This window comes from Juglans microcarpa x Juglans regia, chromosome 3D, assembly GCF_004785595.1.
Source record: "Juglans microcarpa x Juglans regia isolate MS1-56 chromosome 3D, Jm3101_v1.0, whole genome shotgun sequence".
In the NCBI taxonomy this organism is placed as follows: Eukaryota; Viridiplantae; Streptophyta; class Magnoliopsida; order Fagales; family Juglandaceae; genus Juglans; species Juglans microcarpa x Juglans regia.
Genome location: NC_054598.1, coordinates 25202332 through 25219324, shown reverse-complemented (window position 1 = coordinate 25219324; position 16993 = coordinate 25202332). Strand labels below are relative to the sequence as shown.

At 34.6% G+C, this 16993-nt stretch overlaps 1 protein-coding gene across 1 annotated transcript; it reads left to right on the top strand.

Moving 5' to 3' along the window:
- Nucleotides 1–8078: 8078 nt before the first annotated feature.
- LOC121256447 (protein trichome birefringence-like 2) lies at nt 8079–12904 on the top strand. The gene is made up of 5 exons (XM_041157248.1): nt 8079–9275; nt 10320–10512; nt 10601–10791; nt 11041–11199; nt 12444–12904. The coding sequence occupies exons 1-5, from the start codon at nt 8311–8313 to the stop codon at nt 12784–12786; spliced, it is 1851 nt and encodes a 616-aa protein (XP_041013182.1). The 5' UTR covers nt 8079–8310; the 3' UTR covers nt 12787–12904.
- The last annotated feature ends 4089 nt before the right edge of the window (nt 12905–16993 follow it).

Below are 16993 nucleotides of genomic sequence, written 5' to 3'. Positions count from 1 at the left end.
ACGATGACTTGAGTGGCAACCCTGTTGGACAAAGATATGAGAAAATGTGTAATAATTTTTTTGAACTAGCATCGATGACATCTACAGAGGTGGAGCATTATTTGGACGTGATGAAACACATTGATATGTTAAAATAGAAGTATCGTGCGTTGAAGTGTACATCTTCTCAACTTTCACAACACATACTGAATGTCTCATCCAACTGTAACGAGGTTTTACATAGAAGTGATGGTTTGGTGGGGCAAAATAGTAAAGTGATAAGCCCTCTCGTAGTTCGAGGTAAAGGGAGACTACCATCAAAGCGAAAGATGTCTACGGTAGAGAAAGCAGTAAAGAAACCACGAGCAACAAGCAAATCTGGAAGTGACAAGAATGACAAGCAAAAGAGAAAATTTGTTCAGCATGATCAGGTAAATTTTTACATTTAATACTTATATATTAAATCTTAGTTTATGTTTGATTATTTTTATTTTCTGCCTTGTAGACAAGCCAAGTATCCCAAGTTCAACTGAACTTGAGTGACTCCCCAGTGACTATGATAGCTGCAAAAAGAAACATTTGTTTTGCCACTCAGGACAATTTGGATTTTTAGGTAACAAGATTAATGTTGTTTTTTTTAAAGCTTTGTAGCCTTCTTTGACACTAACACTGTTTTTTAATTCCAAAAAAAATTATGGCAGGGCAAAGACATGGATAATCAAGAGAAAGGTAGCGACAGAACCATTATTTTATTAAAAAAACTTTTGTTAGAGATGGCAATGACATTATGGATATAAAGAAAGATAGTAACCATTGTTTTGTAATGAAACTTTTGTTAGAAATGGCAGTGACACCATGGATATAAAAAAAGATAGTGACCATTATTTTGTAATTTCACTTTTGTTATATGATGTAGAAGTAATTTTTGTAAAAAAGTTTTTGTTGGATGATGTGGATGCAAAAATATGTAAAGAAAGTATTATTCAAAGTGTTATTTGAACAACTCTTTCTTTGACAATTTATGAGCTGAGAATCTGATCACTTTGTCTAGACAATGGGAAAAGTGGCACTATTTGGCCATCTTTGTATATGAATGTTGCTAAAATTCTCATTAGATATATGTCTATTCCATCCACAATTGATCAAGTGCAAACCAACTATCATTACATTCATTATAAATTACATCATATTTCAGCACATCAAAAACAAGAAAATGGATCCATTTGTTTAACATATAACAACATATAACATAAAACATCATCTTTGAACTTACAATGCCAACCCAGACCATATCATTTGGTCTCATGGTCTAAAAGTTAGCTAACAACTACAAGATCAACCACAGCTAAAATAGCAAACATTCCCTATCATCTTTACATCTTTACAAATACCCACTGCTATCATCTTTGATCATGCCATCACTCTTGTCATCACTCTTCTATTAGCTTGCTCTAAAACTGATAGTTGTATTATCTCTTCAGCGTTAATCTTCCCAATCCGCATAAAACTTTTTGGGTAAACACTGTTAATATGTCACAAGAGCCAATTCAGGTCTCTACAAGGGGTTGCTGGCAAGAAATGAAACTGCATAAATATAAGATTGAAAAGAAACATAAAGAGCAGAAAAGAAATCAGATCAAGAATCAATAATCAAGAACAAGATCAAGTTATAAATTACCACTATCTCATAGCCTATGCTTGTAGGTGATGTTTGCTAAAATAGCCGCAAATAGGATTTGCATAGCAAGAAAAAATTACCACTATCTCATAGTTTCAGATTCACATAACTGCAAATAGGATTAATCTAACGAATTTATCTTCCAATTTTTGCCAAAAACAAAACCATATTAAGTTATGAAAAAGAAAATAACAGGAAAAAATAAAGGAAAAGAATAGCAAGATTGGACTACCAAACCTCATCCATGCCCAAAGCAACCTCTTCAATACTACTCACTTACACAAGGATACAGGAAGGAAGAACTACACGTTGAAAAGTCAAAAAACAGAAACAAAGGGAACCATTAATCCTTACCTTTTTATTAAAAAGGGGAGCCCACTACTTATATAATATGTAAATACGCACCATGCCAAATGCGTCCGAAGAAGAAGAGCAGAGCAGAGCAAACGAAGTGAATACCAGCCAATCCCACGAGCTATCCATTCTTCTTGGATTCGGCGTAACTTTTCTTCAATCGCACCTACATTCTTGAGATTATACTCATTAAGTAGAATAATGAAAGTGTCGGCAAACATGGAAATGGGGTGGAGGTTTGGGTTAGGGGCGTCTGGAGGGGAAGAAAGGAGCAAAGTGTGTTAGGGCAATGAAGTGAAATTCGAAAGGGGCAATGAAGTAAAAAAAATTTAAAATTTTTTAACTAAACACGTGTTACTATACATGCCATGTCAGCCGAGTGGGATGGTACTCGACTCCTAGTATGGAGTATAGAATTTCTCTTTATTCATTTTAAAACACAAGGAAAGCAACGAAACACAATCACTTCCCGCACACTCTCCTTCTCGCCCATCAACCCAATACTGGCCCCGTCTCAACCAAGCTCCTCTCCGACCTCATCTCCCCTCCTCTCCATCTCCGACCTCATCTCCGGCCATAACTTTTTTTTTTCCTCCCTAGACTCATCGACTTCGCCCTCCCTAGACCCACCATTTCGCCGTCCCCAGCCCCATGAGTTCCAGCCACACCAGTTCGTGCTCCCCTCTCGGGCATCTCTCCGATGGAATCTCCAAGGTCTTGGTTTTATTTGTTTCTTTCTCAGTTTCCCCTGCACTAGGGAGGCTGAACGTCCCATTCTTTTTTTTTTTTTTGTCTGGATTTTTTTTTTCTTCTGAGTTATGTTGCAGTAGTATTGTTATGATCCTTACTTATTGTACTAAAGAAGGGAATGAAAATAGAATGATGGAGACATTTGTTAAAAAAGGGATTGTAGTTGACATGTTTGTGAAAATTGAAAATAGAAATGGAAATGATCTCTCGGTGTACAATGTAATGCAATGGTCACTACCCACAAACATTGATATATACCATCTTCTTGATTGCAATGGTCACTATTTTCAACATTGATATCGCCCATGTATTGTTTCTCTCGGTGTACACTATTTTCAGCAGAGATGTCATAATGTTTATTTCATTATATATTCATCTCTAGCTCTCGTATTAAAACTATTTTTATAAAGCTTTATTTTAATATTCTTGTTTCACATGTTGTATATTTGTAGACAATTTGAACGTTGCAATAAATGCCGACATAGAATTTTCAAATAATGAGTGTGATGGGGTAGAAATTGATAAGGAGATTGGAGGTGATGAACTATTGAAGAACCTACGGTTAGAATGTAATTTTCATCTGTAGAAGAAGTGCATGCTTACTATATAAAGTATGGTAAGAAGAAGGGGTTTAGAGTATCCAAAAGGAATATTAGACAGGTTGACGATGGGACGGTAAGATGGTTTTGCTTGGCAAGCGTGCAATGAGGCACATCGAAGAGTACGGTTGCCAATATTATGAAACTAAGACAAATAGTAAAGGTGGGGTGTAAGGCTAGGATTAATGCGGTATTCAATGTTGAAGGTGAATATACTATATCTAAGGTGATATTGGATCACACACACGCATGTAGTCCGAGGAAGGCAAGACATTTCAGATGTTTTAAGAAGATTGATGCTCATGTCGCTAAGAGGCTTGAAATAAATGACGGGGCATAAATAAGTTTGTCCAAAAGTTTTAAGTTTGTGGTTGTTGAAGTGGGGGGGTTATGAGAATATAACATTTGGGAAGGAGTGTCGAAACTATATTGACAAAATACAACGACTTTGCCTCGGGGTTAGAGGTAGTGTAGCTCTATGTAACTATTTCGAAAATATGCAAAATAGAAATTTGGAGTTTTATTATAAGATTCACGTTGACAATAAGATGCGGTTAAAGAATTTGTTCTGGGAAGATGCCCGGAGTAGAGCTGTGTATGAATCATTCGGTAAGGTGATTACATTTAATACAACATATCTAACTAATGCGTATAAAATGCATTTTGCACCGTTTGTGGGTGTGAACTACCATGGGAGTCAATCATTCTCTGGTGAGGATTGATATCCAGTGAGGACGCAGACACATTCGAGTGGTTAGTCATGGTTGCAATGTATAAATAACCAACCGCTAAATGCAATCATTACAGACCAAAACAAAGCCATGAAAATTGTAATCTTGAAGGTGTTTCCAACTTCTAGTTATCGATTCTACTTGTGACATATAATGAAAAAGTTTCATGAGAAATTTTGGCTCACATTGTCGATATAGGGAAATCAAGAGTACCCTACATAGGTGCGTGTATGACTCTTTCACTCAGCATGAGTTTGATGAACATTGGTTCAGTATGCTCGATACATATGATTTGTATGAGAATGCATGATTAGTATCATTGTATAGTGATTAACATTATTGGGTGCTGGCCTATGTTAGAGACACATTCTGGGCAGGAATGTCAACCACATAGCGGAGTGAAAGAATGAATGCATTTTTTGACGACTAGGTTCACTCTATAACTACGCTGAAGTAATTTGTTGACCAGTATGATTCAGCCCTTAGGAGGAATGTATGGAATGAAGCAATTGCTAACTTCAATTCCTTTAACACGGACATTCCTTGCATCAGTCGCTATTCTCTTGAGAAGTAATTTCAAAGTGCATATACTCTTACGAAATTCAAAGAGGTACAAGAGGAATTACGATGATTTCTATATTTGACTACTAAGGAGATCGGGTGTGAAGATGATAGATATACATTCGTTGTTGTGGATGAGGTTTAAGTTGGTAATAACTTATTAAAATATGTAACCTTTAATGTGGAAGTTGATAAAGATCCCCTTGATGTGAAATGCAGTTGTAAATTATTTGAGTTTAGAGGTATTTTGTGTAGACACGCTCTCCGTGTCTTAATTTAGATGGGCCAACATACAATACCATCAAAATACATTTTGGATTGGGGGAGGAAAGATGTTAAGCGGAAATACACCTTCATGAAAAGTAGTTATGACACTACCAGTATCGACGATGCACAAATGTACGATAGGATCTAAAATTGCTTCTATAAACTGTGTTCCAATGCTTCAAAGTCTGAGAGCAATTGTGTTAAATTGATTAGTCAAATAGAACAGTTGAATATATAATACCCTAGTATCGCTGATCATGATACTAGCAACACAATTGATACAACTCCTTCAACGGAGGCTTCGACCCCTAGAGTTTTTAGTTCGTTGGTAGTTTGGAGTAAGGGACCACCGTCTAAGAGAAAAATATACCTCGCTGAAAAGTGTTAAGAAATCCAGTATGAAAAAACAATTGCACAACAACCAAGCTAAGGTTCATTTTTATTAATGTTGTATACTAAATGTACCCTTCACTTGGTCTTGAATGTTTTGTTGCTTTTTATTTAATTTATACTCTTAACATTAGGATTAATAAAGTCAAGTTTGGACACATGCGCTGAAATTTTTTTCAACTCTTTTGACTGCTCATCACTCACAGATAATGTAAAATTTGATAATCTTTTAGTGAATGGCGTTACCACTGACAACATTTTTTTATGCCTCTATAGGACAACACTACAGAGGCTTTCCATCAAGACTTTAGTGTTTTTTGATTGGTAGACGCCATGAGACAAATTTATAATCTTGGGATTTTAAAACATCCTCCTACAGCTTATTGCATTACATTGTACATCGAGAGACCATTCCATTTCCATTTTCGGTTTTCACAAACATGTCAACTTCCATTTTTTTACAAATGTCTCCATCATTCTATTTTCATTCTCTTCCTTAGTACAATAAGTAAGGATCATAACAATACTACTACAACATAGCTCATAAGAAAAAAAAATAAGACGAAAAAAAAAAAAAAAAGAACTGGATGTTAGGCCTCCCTAGTGCAGGGGAAACTGAGAAAGAAAAAAAATAAAACCAAGACCTTAGAGATTCCGTCGGAGAGATGGCCGATAGGGGACCACGAACTGGGGGGACTCGAACTCGTGGGGCTAGGGACAACGAAATGGTGGGTCTGGGGAGGGCGAAGTTGATGGGCCTGGGGAGGAAAAAAAAAAGTTGTGGTCGGGGATGAGGTCGAAGATGGAGGGGAGGGAGATGAGGTCGAAGAGGAGGTTGGTTGATCGCGGGGCTAGTAGCAGGGTCGATGGGCGAGAAGGAGAGTGCACGAAAGGAGATGGTGTTCCGTTGCTTTCCTTGTGTTTTAAAATGAATAAATTATGCAAACGTGTAGGGCCACGTCGAGCGCGATAGAAAAATGGGACTTAAGAGCGAGGCCAATAGCATTTCCCTTTTAGATTTTTTTACTTCATGCTGTGGTGGAAAAAATGGAGTCTCGGTTGGTGGAAAATTCAAATATTGATTTGTTCTCATTGACTGTCGATTTGGGTTTGTTTGGAAAATAATTTCTATTCTAAACATTATTCAAATACAAATATTTTCAAACAAATCATTACAACTTTTCTAAATTTCAAACAAAAACTAAAAAATAATTCAATTTTTTCAAATCCTAAAAAACAAAAATAATATTAAAAAACGTTATTCTAGCAATATTTTAAATTTATAAGATTTTTTATTTAACTTTTTCTTACTCATTTCTCAAAACCTCATAAAACATGGCTCTGTTTCGATAGTAAAAATATTTTATCTCATATTATCATTATAAATTTTTTAAATTTTTACACAAAATATAATAAATAATTTAATTTTTTTAAATTATAATATAATAATAATATTAAAAAATAATATTTTAATAATATTTTATTTAATTTTTAATTTTTATCTCAATTCATCCTGCCTAAAGTCTTTATTCAAACGATTTTTGATTCAAATTACGTGACTATACACAAATAATTTTATATTATTTACAAAATTCTGATTTTCAAACTTGTACGCGAAACCCAACAAATTAAGTAGAAAACAAAAACCTGAAAGTAAAAGGAAAGATCAGTGTTGCAGAATCACCGTGCTCCTGTCACGGTCACGGAAATTATCATTTCCTCAGGGATGAACTGTTCTGCTCAATTTCGCCACGTGGCTAATTTTTACTGGCTGATATTTCCGGTGCAAAAGTTACTTGAGCTGTCAAGAGTCAAGACAGACAGTAGCATGTGCCGCTGCACCTTCACTATCGAAACAAACACAGAGCTTTTACAAGTCTAGGATACGCCACGTGTCAAGATTTTCGACGGCTGGAACTGACTGTTGTCGGTCCGTGTGGTTAACCAAGGAGAACTCGAACTTTTAGCCGTCTGGCTGACGAAACTACCCCTCCAGCGGTGATGCTAATTACGTACGTATATTAGATTATTCCACGCTTTGAAGTGTTTCAAACATAAGTATTTATAAATCAGTAAAATGCGAATACTTTATTAATTACATATAAAACTTGAAATTTATAAATAGAATGATTAATATATTTTGCATTTCATACCAAATATTCTTTTTTTAAAGAATTATTAAATGTTCTTAAGAGAAATGATATTTTAATTATAAAGTTGATAAATACCGTATACCCATTTTAAAAAAATGAATAAATATAAAAATTATATAAAAAAAATTAACTTTTTAATTATGAACTCTACTCTTTTTTAAAATGAATAAATAATACTTACATAATCTATAACTATATCTAAAATTACTTATAAAAATTTTTAAAATTTATTACTTTTTAATTAAAAAATTATATTTACAAATTGATATACAAGATACACTTGAGATCTATCATCTAAGTTCATAAGATAGTTTAATTAAAAATTTAAAACCTGTTTTATAAATAAAATTTTATCATATAAATAATCTAAAAATCTTGAGAATATTATTAGGCCAATAATGATTAATTTTATTAATTTTTAACTGTTTTATTTTTATTACTTTTAAAATCGAAAATTTGATAGGGAGTTCTACGTATAGTAATAAATTGGAGGAAGAGAAAGGGAAGGAAAATGGAAAAAGAAGGGGCATTAGAGTAAATTAAAAGAGTTGAAGCTCCCCCAGTCCCACTTCTCTAACACCACGACCACGTAGAAGATAACGGTACAGAACAGAAGAGGACAGGCGTAGAGACAAGAGAGAGTAGTTGAAACCTTTTCCCACTCAACACTTTACTCTCTCGCCTTGTGATCCCCGGAACCCACATCTTGTTCCTTTGCCAAACTCCCAAATCTTGTTCTCCTCCACATAGGTTCCTCCTCCTTCCTTTTCCCTCACACCTCTCTCTCTCTCTCTCTGTGCGTTTGCGTGTGGCGTTGCCGCTAAAGAGGACATGCGTTTTTCTCGGACATGGATATGAAGAAACTGCCGTTTTCAGAGCCATTTCAGTTTCCAAGAAGAAAGATTGCTTCTGGGTTCGGTTTGGGAGTTGGAATTTCTCTCGTTGTTCTTGTTGCACTTTTCCTGAACAATTCGTTGAAGATTCCCACAGGGAAACCTTTGCTGCAGGGTTTTGAAGGGCCATTGCCGTTGGCAAGTACTGCTAACTTTTCTTATTTTTCTCCTTCTAATTCTTCTACTAATGCTACTTCAGAGTTGCAGAACTCTGTGGACTTAATGCAATGGAGTGAAGAAGGAAAGGGGCCCCACGAGACCCACGGAGAAAATGTTTCAGGTATATCTAAAAAGGAAGGTCTTGAGGAGGCGAATGTGGGAGGGCTTGGTTCAATCCATTCGGTTAATTTCACCGAGACTCTTAATAATGGAAGCTTTTCTCTTCAAGAAACAAATGGTTCATTGGCTGCTAGGAGCGGGGATTCTCTGGGTTCTGAAGGAGTAGTTTTAGGGAAATTTTCTGCAAACTCCTCCGAGAGCCTAAAAAATGAAAGTGTGCTCGGTCAAGAAGGAAGTGTTATTGTAAATCTCGGGCTTTCTGATAAAGATGCGGATTCAGAGAAAAAGAAACTTATGAGGAATTCAAGTAATTGGAATAGTGTCACAGAAAAAAATAATGTGAGCAATTTTTCACATAATGGAGTACTTGGTAACGCCCCTTCTAGAGAAGAAACCGTTACCGCGGTAAATCGTGCAGATAATTGGGACGAGTATGGTTCTTCAGTAAAGAGAATGGATAGTGGTTCTTATGAGACATGTGATATCTTTGATGGTAGATGGGTGAGAGATGATACCAAGCCTTACTATCCTGCTGGCTCTTGCCCTCACATTGATAAGGATTTCGATTGTCACCTTAATGGGAGGCCAGATGATGGATATGTGAAATGGAGATGGCAGCCAAATGGGTGTAACATTCCAAGGTAGGGCCTCTTGCTAGTTTTGCCGATTTGCATGCGAGTAAAAATGAACTGAAAAATGAACTATTGATTGCCTAGTGGTTTAGGAATTGTGTATTAAATAGGTGTGTAGTAGGGAAGTTTTATGGTCAGCATGAGGCGTTCCGTACCTTTCTTACAAGTTTTGTCATAAAAGAAAAGGACGTTGCTACCGAAATCTTCAAATCTTTTTTTTTTTTTTTTTTTTTTTGACTTTCACCATTTTTTAAAACTATTTAGATATTTTTTAAATATAAAAAAATACATATTCATTTAAAACCACTTACTTACTCACTAAGTAAAAAAAATTAAAAAAAATTTCGGTTGGGAAAAGCATTTCCCAAAAGAAAAGGATTTTACTTTCCTTTCGTTGGTGTAAAAAGAAAAATTCTATACATAAGTCTCATATTCCTGCACACTAATTAAAAATATGTGAATTTATTCTTTTTTATGAAACGGGTAAAAGAATAAATTCACATATTTTTAAGTGGTGTGCAGAATGTTTATGCGTAGCACAGCTCGTGTAAAAATAATGACTTGGCATATTCTAGTATCAAAATTTAGTTCAATTGAGTTGCAAATATATAATAGAGTCTAGGTTGAAATGGAACGAACTTATGCAAGTTCGTGAGACCTTCTCTAAGCTCTCACTAGACCGTCCTGAGACAGGCGTGAGACACTGGATGAATAAGCATGAGGTGACTGTGGAAAATCTGTTGTCACTTTAGGAGTATTACCTATTGTTTGATTGCGAAAGTATCACATGGGCTCGGTTAGTTTTTCCAACATGTTGCCAGATTTGTTGAACTTCCTTTAATTATCACTATTTATGGATAATTGATCCAATCTGTATAAATCCTTACTAGACCAAATCTTTATAATGTTGTGGTTTTCATTTTGATCTGTAGTCTAGAATGCTCGATGTGTGAATTATGTTAGAAGTGCAGTGTTTATTGATACACCAACCTTTGAATTGAAGATACAAATCTTTTTTCTTATTCCTCTGTTAATTTCTGATGTTGTCCTCAGTCTGAATGCTACTGATTTTCTAGAGAGATTGAGGGGAAAGAGGCTAGTTTTTGTGGGAGATTCACTGAATAGGAACATGTGGGAATCTATGGTGTGCATACTCCGCCAAAGTGTCAGAAACAAAGCTAGAGTTTATGAGATCTCAGGAAAGAGGGAATTCAAGAAGAAGGGAATTTATGCTTTCAGATTTGAGGCAAGTATATGGAGTTTTCTGGTATTATTCTAAAAAACAAATTTAAGATGTAACCCTTTTAATTCCCCATGTATTTGCTTCATTTTAGGACTATAATTGTTCGGTGGATTTTGTTAGTTCTCCATTCCTTGTTAGAGAATCATCTTTCAATGGTAGAAATGGATCATTTGAGACGTTAAGATTGGATTTGATGGATAAGACAACTTCAATGTATCATGATGCCGATGTTATAGTCTTCAATACAGGCCATTGGTGGACGCATGAGAAAACATCTAGAGGGTAAGTATTGTCACTGTTTGTTTGATGTTTGTTGCTATATTGTGTATGCCTAGCACTGTGGTATTGGAAACGTTGAATGCCATGGGTTGCCATATTTTGTTGCTTGGGAAAAAGAAAAAGATTTTGCATCTGATTTTTAAATTGAACTTTCCCAAATACTATGTTACAATCACCCTTTCTTATTGTATGATAGTTCTGCCTATCATCAAAATTATCTCTTGTTATATCTTGGCATTGGTGGTTCTACAGAGAAAACTATTACCAAGAAGGCAACTATGTGCACCCGAGGCTTAAGGTTTTGAAAGCGTACACGAGGGCTCTCACAACTTGGGCCAGATGGATTGACAAGAACGTTGATGCCAATCAAACTCAGGTTTTCTTCAGAGGATATTCAGTTACCCATTTCAGGTTTAGGACTATTTCTTTCCTGTACTTTACCACCACGTGTTAATGACATACATTTTTCTTGTTGCTCCATTCTTACACTACCGTACTCTATTAGCTTTTCCAAATTATAAATTTATAATGTTCGATCTCATGCATAGTAGACCATTCAAAATCTCGAGGTGCAAACTTACATAGATAGATTTGACCATTCTTAAGCAGCCTTGAGTTAGATTGCTTTCTTCACATATACTGGTCCTAATATATGTGTGTTAATTTGTTGTTTCTAGCATGTGATCATTCTTTGAAGCTGTATATTTGGAAACAATTTGTAAAATAACTGGGGAATGTGAATGCCTGTGCTTTTTAATAGATCTATGGAATATTATAAGTATTTATAGTAATTTTCGAATAATTACACTCTGCAGCCCTGAGCTCTCAAGTATTTTTTAACATGCACCCCAAACTACCAACTTTAAAATATTGCATCATCAAACCGCTAAGAAGATGCATTGTACATCCTTAGTTAGAATCTAATAGTTACAACAAACGGAAAATAGGCCACTTGACATAATCTTAATGTTCATATCTTAGTGAATGGTGCAGATTTCAACTATTAGGTAGTTTGATGATGCAATTTGTATATTGGCTCGACAAGGAATGACATTGTTACCTAGCCAAAAAACAAGGAATGACATTGTAATACCCCCAATTAAGTATAGTAAGGTAGTGAATGGAGCCACATTGTTTGGGAGGGAAAAGTTTTTGGCCTTTATAATAGTTTCAAGAGATTCTGATTGTAACTTTGACTAGTGCTTTTGGAGTACAGGTCTAGATAATGATTTACTATGAGTCCATACAACGTATACTAAACGTATACAACATATAGATAGCTTAATTAAATATCCATTCTTAGTCTCCAATCTTAGCCACCTAGGCATCTATACATAATATCGGTTGCTGCATTGACACTATGTCAATAGTGCCTTACTGAAAAGTTTTCACAGCTTGCAGTATTTCTTGGCTTTTTCAACAAAATAAATTGTTTACATTGGAGTTATTTACTCATATTATCTCTAAAATATTTTGATTTATCTAATGCCGCTTTCCATATGACACCTTATAAGGGAACCTGGCGAAATTTATGTTTTATCCTTCAATTTTCTTTCACCGTTAAGTAGAAGCTAGATGAGTTTCTTTGTCTGCCTCTACTTATTTGAATGTGCCATTAGGTAATAAGTTCTCTGAACTGTTTGATGTGGTTGCAGAGGAGGCCAATGGAACTCAGGAGGACGATGCCACAAAGAAACAGAGCCAATTTTCAACCAAACTTTCTTAGCAAAGTACCCTTCAAAAATGAGAGCTCTAGAGCATGTTCTTTTGGAAACAAAATCTCCGGTGCTTTATTTAAACATAAGCAGGCTTACAGATTACAGAAAAGATGGGCATCCTTCTATTCATAGAATGGAATACAAGACAGTAGAAGAACGTATTGCCGCTGAGAGATCTCAAGATTGCAGCCATTGGTGCTTGCCCGGAGTACCAGATACGTGGAATGAACTATTATATGCTTCTCTCTTGAAGGCTGGAAAGGGGTCTTGGAAAAACTGAATAGAGTCGTACACATTGCATATCAATTTATTATTCTTCTTATAAATCCTGTTTTTTACTTCTTTTAAACATCAAATGTATCATATCTCAGCTTATATATGCCGCTCGTTTTGAATTAGTCTCAGAATTGCACGTTAATCCAGATGGCAGAATATGAGCATTTCAATCAATGTTTTGAATACCGTTTCGGTCAAGATATTGAAACGAGATATATCGGTACTGATACCATTTCGAATACTATTTCGGAATAAATAAATTATATATAAATTATAAATAGTCTGGTCTGAATTGGGGTCCAAAAATGAGCCTACAGTTTGAAAAAAAAAAAAAAAAAAAAACTAACAGGCCAAAATCTGTATATCGGCCGAAATCTGATACATTAGCCAGTATTGGCTGAAACTCGATATATTGGTTGATACAGTCGAAATTCTTTCCGGTATAAAATAATATACTTCTTTGTACCGTCTACCTGGCTAGCACAACATATTTATGTACGGCCGGTACAAAATGAAATTCAAAAGCTTGATTTCAATGCCATTAGAAATGCAATGAATATTTTCATCTACTTGCATCTTGGATTTTAGGGATGGGGTTCATATTGAAGTTAACATGTCCCATGAAACCGATGCGCGCGCACACACACAAGTAGAGTTAAGCAGTATAATTAAGGATTTTCAGTTTCTTTGCTTGTTCCTGCCGCAATGGCAAACTGATATATCCGTTCTCCGGATAAGCTAAGCATGTAACAAGCATTGTGGTTCCGTTTAATTGAAACATATGAACTACAGCTTCTACTTCTTTCAACTGAGAATTGAAAAATAAGAAGTTAAAAAAGAAAGAAGCAACTGGACTCCATCATAAGATAATCTCGTACATGAAACAACTCAATAATACAATCTGAATTACACAACACGAATAAGCATTCCACAAAACACAGACAGATCTACTCCAATTTGCAGTAACAGAGCAATAAACAATTGCCAAGTCTACTGCAAAACTTATAATTTCGAAAGCTCACCCGTAGGGCTGGAAGAAGTTCTCAAAACCCAAGTTTTATTTTTTTATTTTTTATTAGCAGAACCCAACTTTTATTTCTTGCATTCAACAACTATCTTAACATCACAAAGATTAAAGAAGAAAAAGATAAAAAAAAGCCTGAAAGACTCATGAGCGAGCCCTTGCCGTTCTGTGACTTGCCGGTTTGCAGTGCTTCAGCCAAAACCAATACTCATGGAGAATTGTTCTTCATGGTGCTGCTGCTGCGATTAGAGGTCCGATGGCTAAGCACCGGCAAACTGTTGAATCTAGAGCTGTGTGAGGGCGAGGAATCCCTCAGTGCAGCCCCATGCTTTCTAGGACCCATGGATTATTACTATCAATAATATGCTTCCATTATTACTATCAAGAAGCTGATAGGTATGCTTACATGATGATATCCCAATGGGCTCTATAAAAAGCAAGTGGAGAATTTCTCTCTGGCCATAGGGGCTTTAAATAGCTCCCGAGTGAGAAGGTGATATTGAATTTATGATATACAAAAGTGATATTTGTTCTGTTCATTATCCAAAACATAATGCTTGCTTTTCTCTTTAAACCTTCACCATCCAAAGTTGCCATGCATGTTAGGAAAAGCTCCACATAATTTGCACTTGTTCCCTTCAGATGACAATCTTACCCTTAACTAAATAAAATAACTTCTTTTTTCTGCATTTGAGCCTGTTAACTAAACTGGGAACTCTCTGGTTTTGGAACTTATGATCATTGCCCTTACTTATGAAGTTCTCATTTACACCAATGATTAACCAGTTCTACTACTATATTAGTTGGTAATTTAAAAAATAGTAATTTATTGCTTGCTATTGAGAAGTGAGATTTTTTATTTTTTTTAGCCATGCATGAATATTGCAACAAAGGATACTAATGTCAATATAACGGAAGATGGGCATCCAGACTACTTTTTCCGTTGGTGCATTATCTTTTTTATAATTGGAGTCTTCTTTTGTATTTCAGTCAGTGGATCCACTAACTGATATGCTCATCTACTACTTTTTCCAACTCCAAATCCTCCTAATTCTCCACTAATCCCATTTTCTGTGGCGGCCAACCAATCAAACGTCTGACTTTCTATCCCAAATTACCAAGCCAAATCAATTCAAGCAAGCTACAAATATCTTTCTCAGCTTCCTCATAATCTTATATTAAAGGATCTCTAAACTACTAGATATTGATCAGCAACAAAACTATGTGGATATCTTGCATTGCAGTGAAAGAATTGCAATTGATGGGTTGAACTAATTGCAAAAGATTGCCATTTCTCCTTTTTTTTCTGGCACTCAACTTTACTTAAATGGATTTATGTAAAAGGAAGTGATCTCCTCCTCCGAAATGCACCCAGCAACAACAGTTGCAGTGCCCACTAATGTTTTCTTTTGCTTTTTCTCTAATACAAACAAACAAATAAGTTAATAACAACTACTTTATAGAATCTCACTTTGCTCATCAGTGATTTATTTGCTCTTGTTAGCTGTAAGATCAGTTGTTCATGACATCATCAAATATGCCTTATATAGTGAACGATATTCTGCAGCAATTACTGCAGAAGAACCCCACTTTAGGTAAGTCCAGGTGAATATAAGAAATTATGTCCAATCAAATGACTAATTTTAATCTGGGAAAGTGTCATCAAGAATTGTAGGGGTAATTGGTTCAATTCTGTATAATTATTTGGCAATATCGCTATCAATAATATCAGCCACTTATCTGTTGGTCATAGGAAAATCGAAAGCCTCCATGAAATTGCTTCAATGGTGAATCAAGTTCCGGACCCGCTTTCTCTGCAGTTCTGTCATGTCTGGAAGATACTCTCTGATTCTCAAAACCAACCAGAAAAATGACGTTGAAATAGCCATTGTTAGGCTGACACCAACGTCTCATGTACGTAGTGGCAACAAATTCATTTACTATATATTCCCACTGAACTCTCAAGTTTCCTTTATTATCACCATGACCCTTGTGGCCCTTCCCCACTGTTTGAAGATGCACCTAGCAAGCATTTTTGTTGACCAACAGAACTTTGACTCTCTCGAGCTCTTCAAAATATCTAACACACGCATATAATCATAGAAAAATTATATTCATCATCGAACACACTGCACATGATCACACTTTTTATTCTTTTTTTTTCTTATAAAATGTGTGGTATATAAATTATGAGTAGAAGAGTTCAATAAATTTAAAAAGAATAAAATAAAAAAATAATTGAAATTTTTTTTTAAAAATATAGTATATAATATGTAAAGATAATGAGTAGTAAAAATAAAAATCATAAACATATACTCCATTCTTATGTTAAATGTCTAAGTTAGCAGCACTGAGTACACAACTAATTATTATAATTCAAGATAATTTTATTGTGTTATTGGTGCTTCAAAGATTTGACTTTTCATACATTTTTTATTCCAATGTTCAATATGGCAAAAAAATAAAAATAAAAAATAAAATTGTGAGAAATGGTTTTTATCTTGGGTTTTATCATTATTCTTTTGAATTTTATCATTCTAATGATATCGATGATGTGGCATAATTGAAACTACTATTTGAAAACTGGATTCGAAGTGACTCTACTTCATTAGAGCCCAAGTCCAATTCCTTTTGGGAATGATTATCCATTCATTTTGAGAATGATTTAGATAATAAGATGAGATGAGATAATTTTAAATGAGTTAAAAATATTATTAGAATATTATTTTTAATATTATTATAGTTTTGGGATTTAAAAAAGTTGAATTGTCTATTATATTTTGAATGAGAATTTAAGAAAATTATAATAATGAAAAGAAATGAGAGTATCCTCAATGGATTAGCCAAAGTTAAATGACAATTTTTATGAATATAGGAGAAATTTGACTTTTCGCTATTCCATTCACATAAATTCTCACATTGGAATAGCTATTTTTTCATTATATAATAATAAAATAACATAAGATGAATTTGGTTTTGACTATTCAAATTAATCTCCACATTAGATTATCCATTTATTCATTATATAGTAATGAGTAACTAATAATTTCAAAAATATTTAATTTTTTAATTATTAATTTATTTTATTTTATCATATTTTACTATTCTACCTATTATATATTAATTAATAATCATATTCTCATTAAATTAATATATCACTAACTCAAATTAATATATCAATTGTGAT

What these genes read in the sequence shown, in the direction of transcription:
- LOC121256447 (XM_041157248.1), top strand. Translation starts at nt 8,311, where the DNA reads ATGGATATGAAGAAACTGCCGTTTTCAGAGCCATTTCAGTTTCCAAGA. An exon ending in AATGGGTGTAACATTCCAAG is followed by an intron (nt 9,276 to 10,319) that starts GTAGGGCCTCTT and finishes TGTTGTCCTCAG; the next exon opens with TCTGAATGCTACTGATTTTC. An exon ending in TATTCAGTTACCCATTTCAG is followed by an intron (nt 11,200 to 12,443) that starts GTTTAGGACTAT and finishes ATGTGGTTGCAG; the next exon opens with AGGAGGCCAATGGAACTCAG.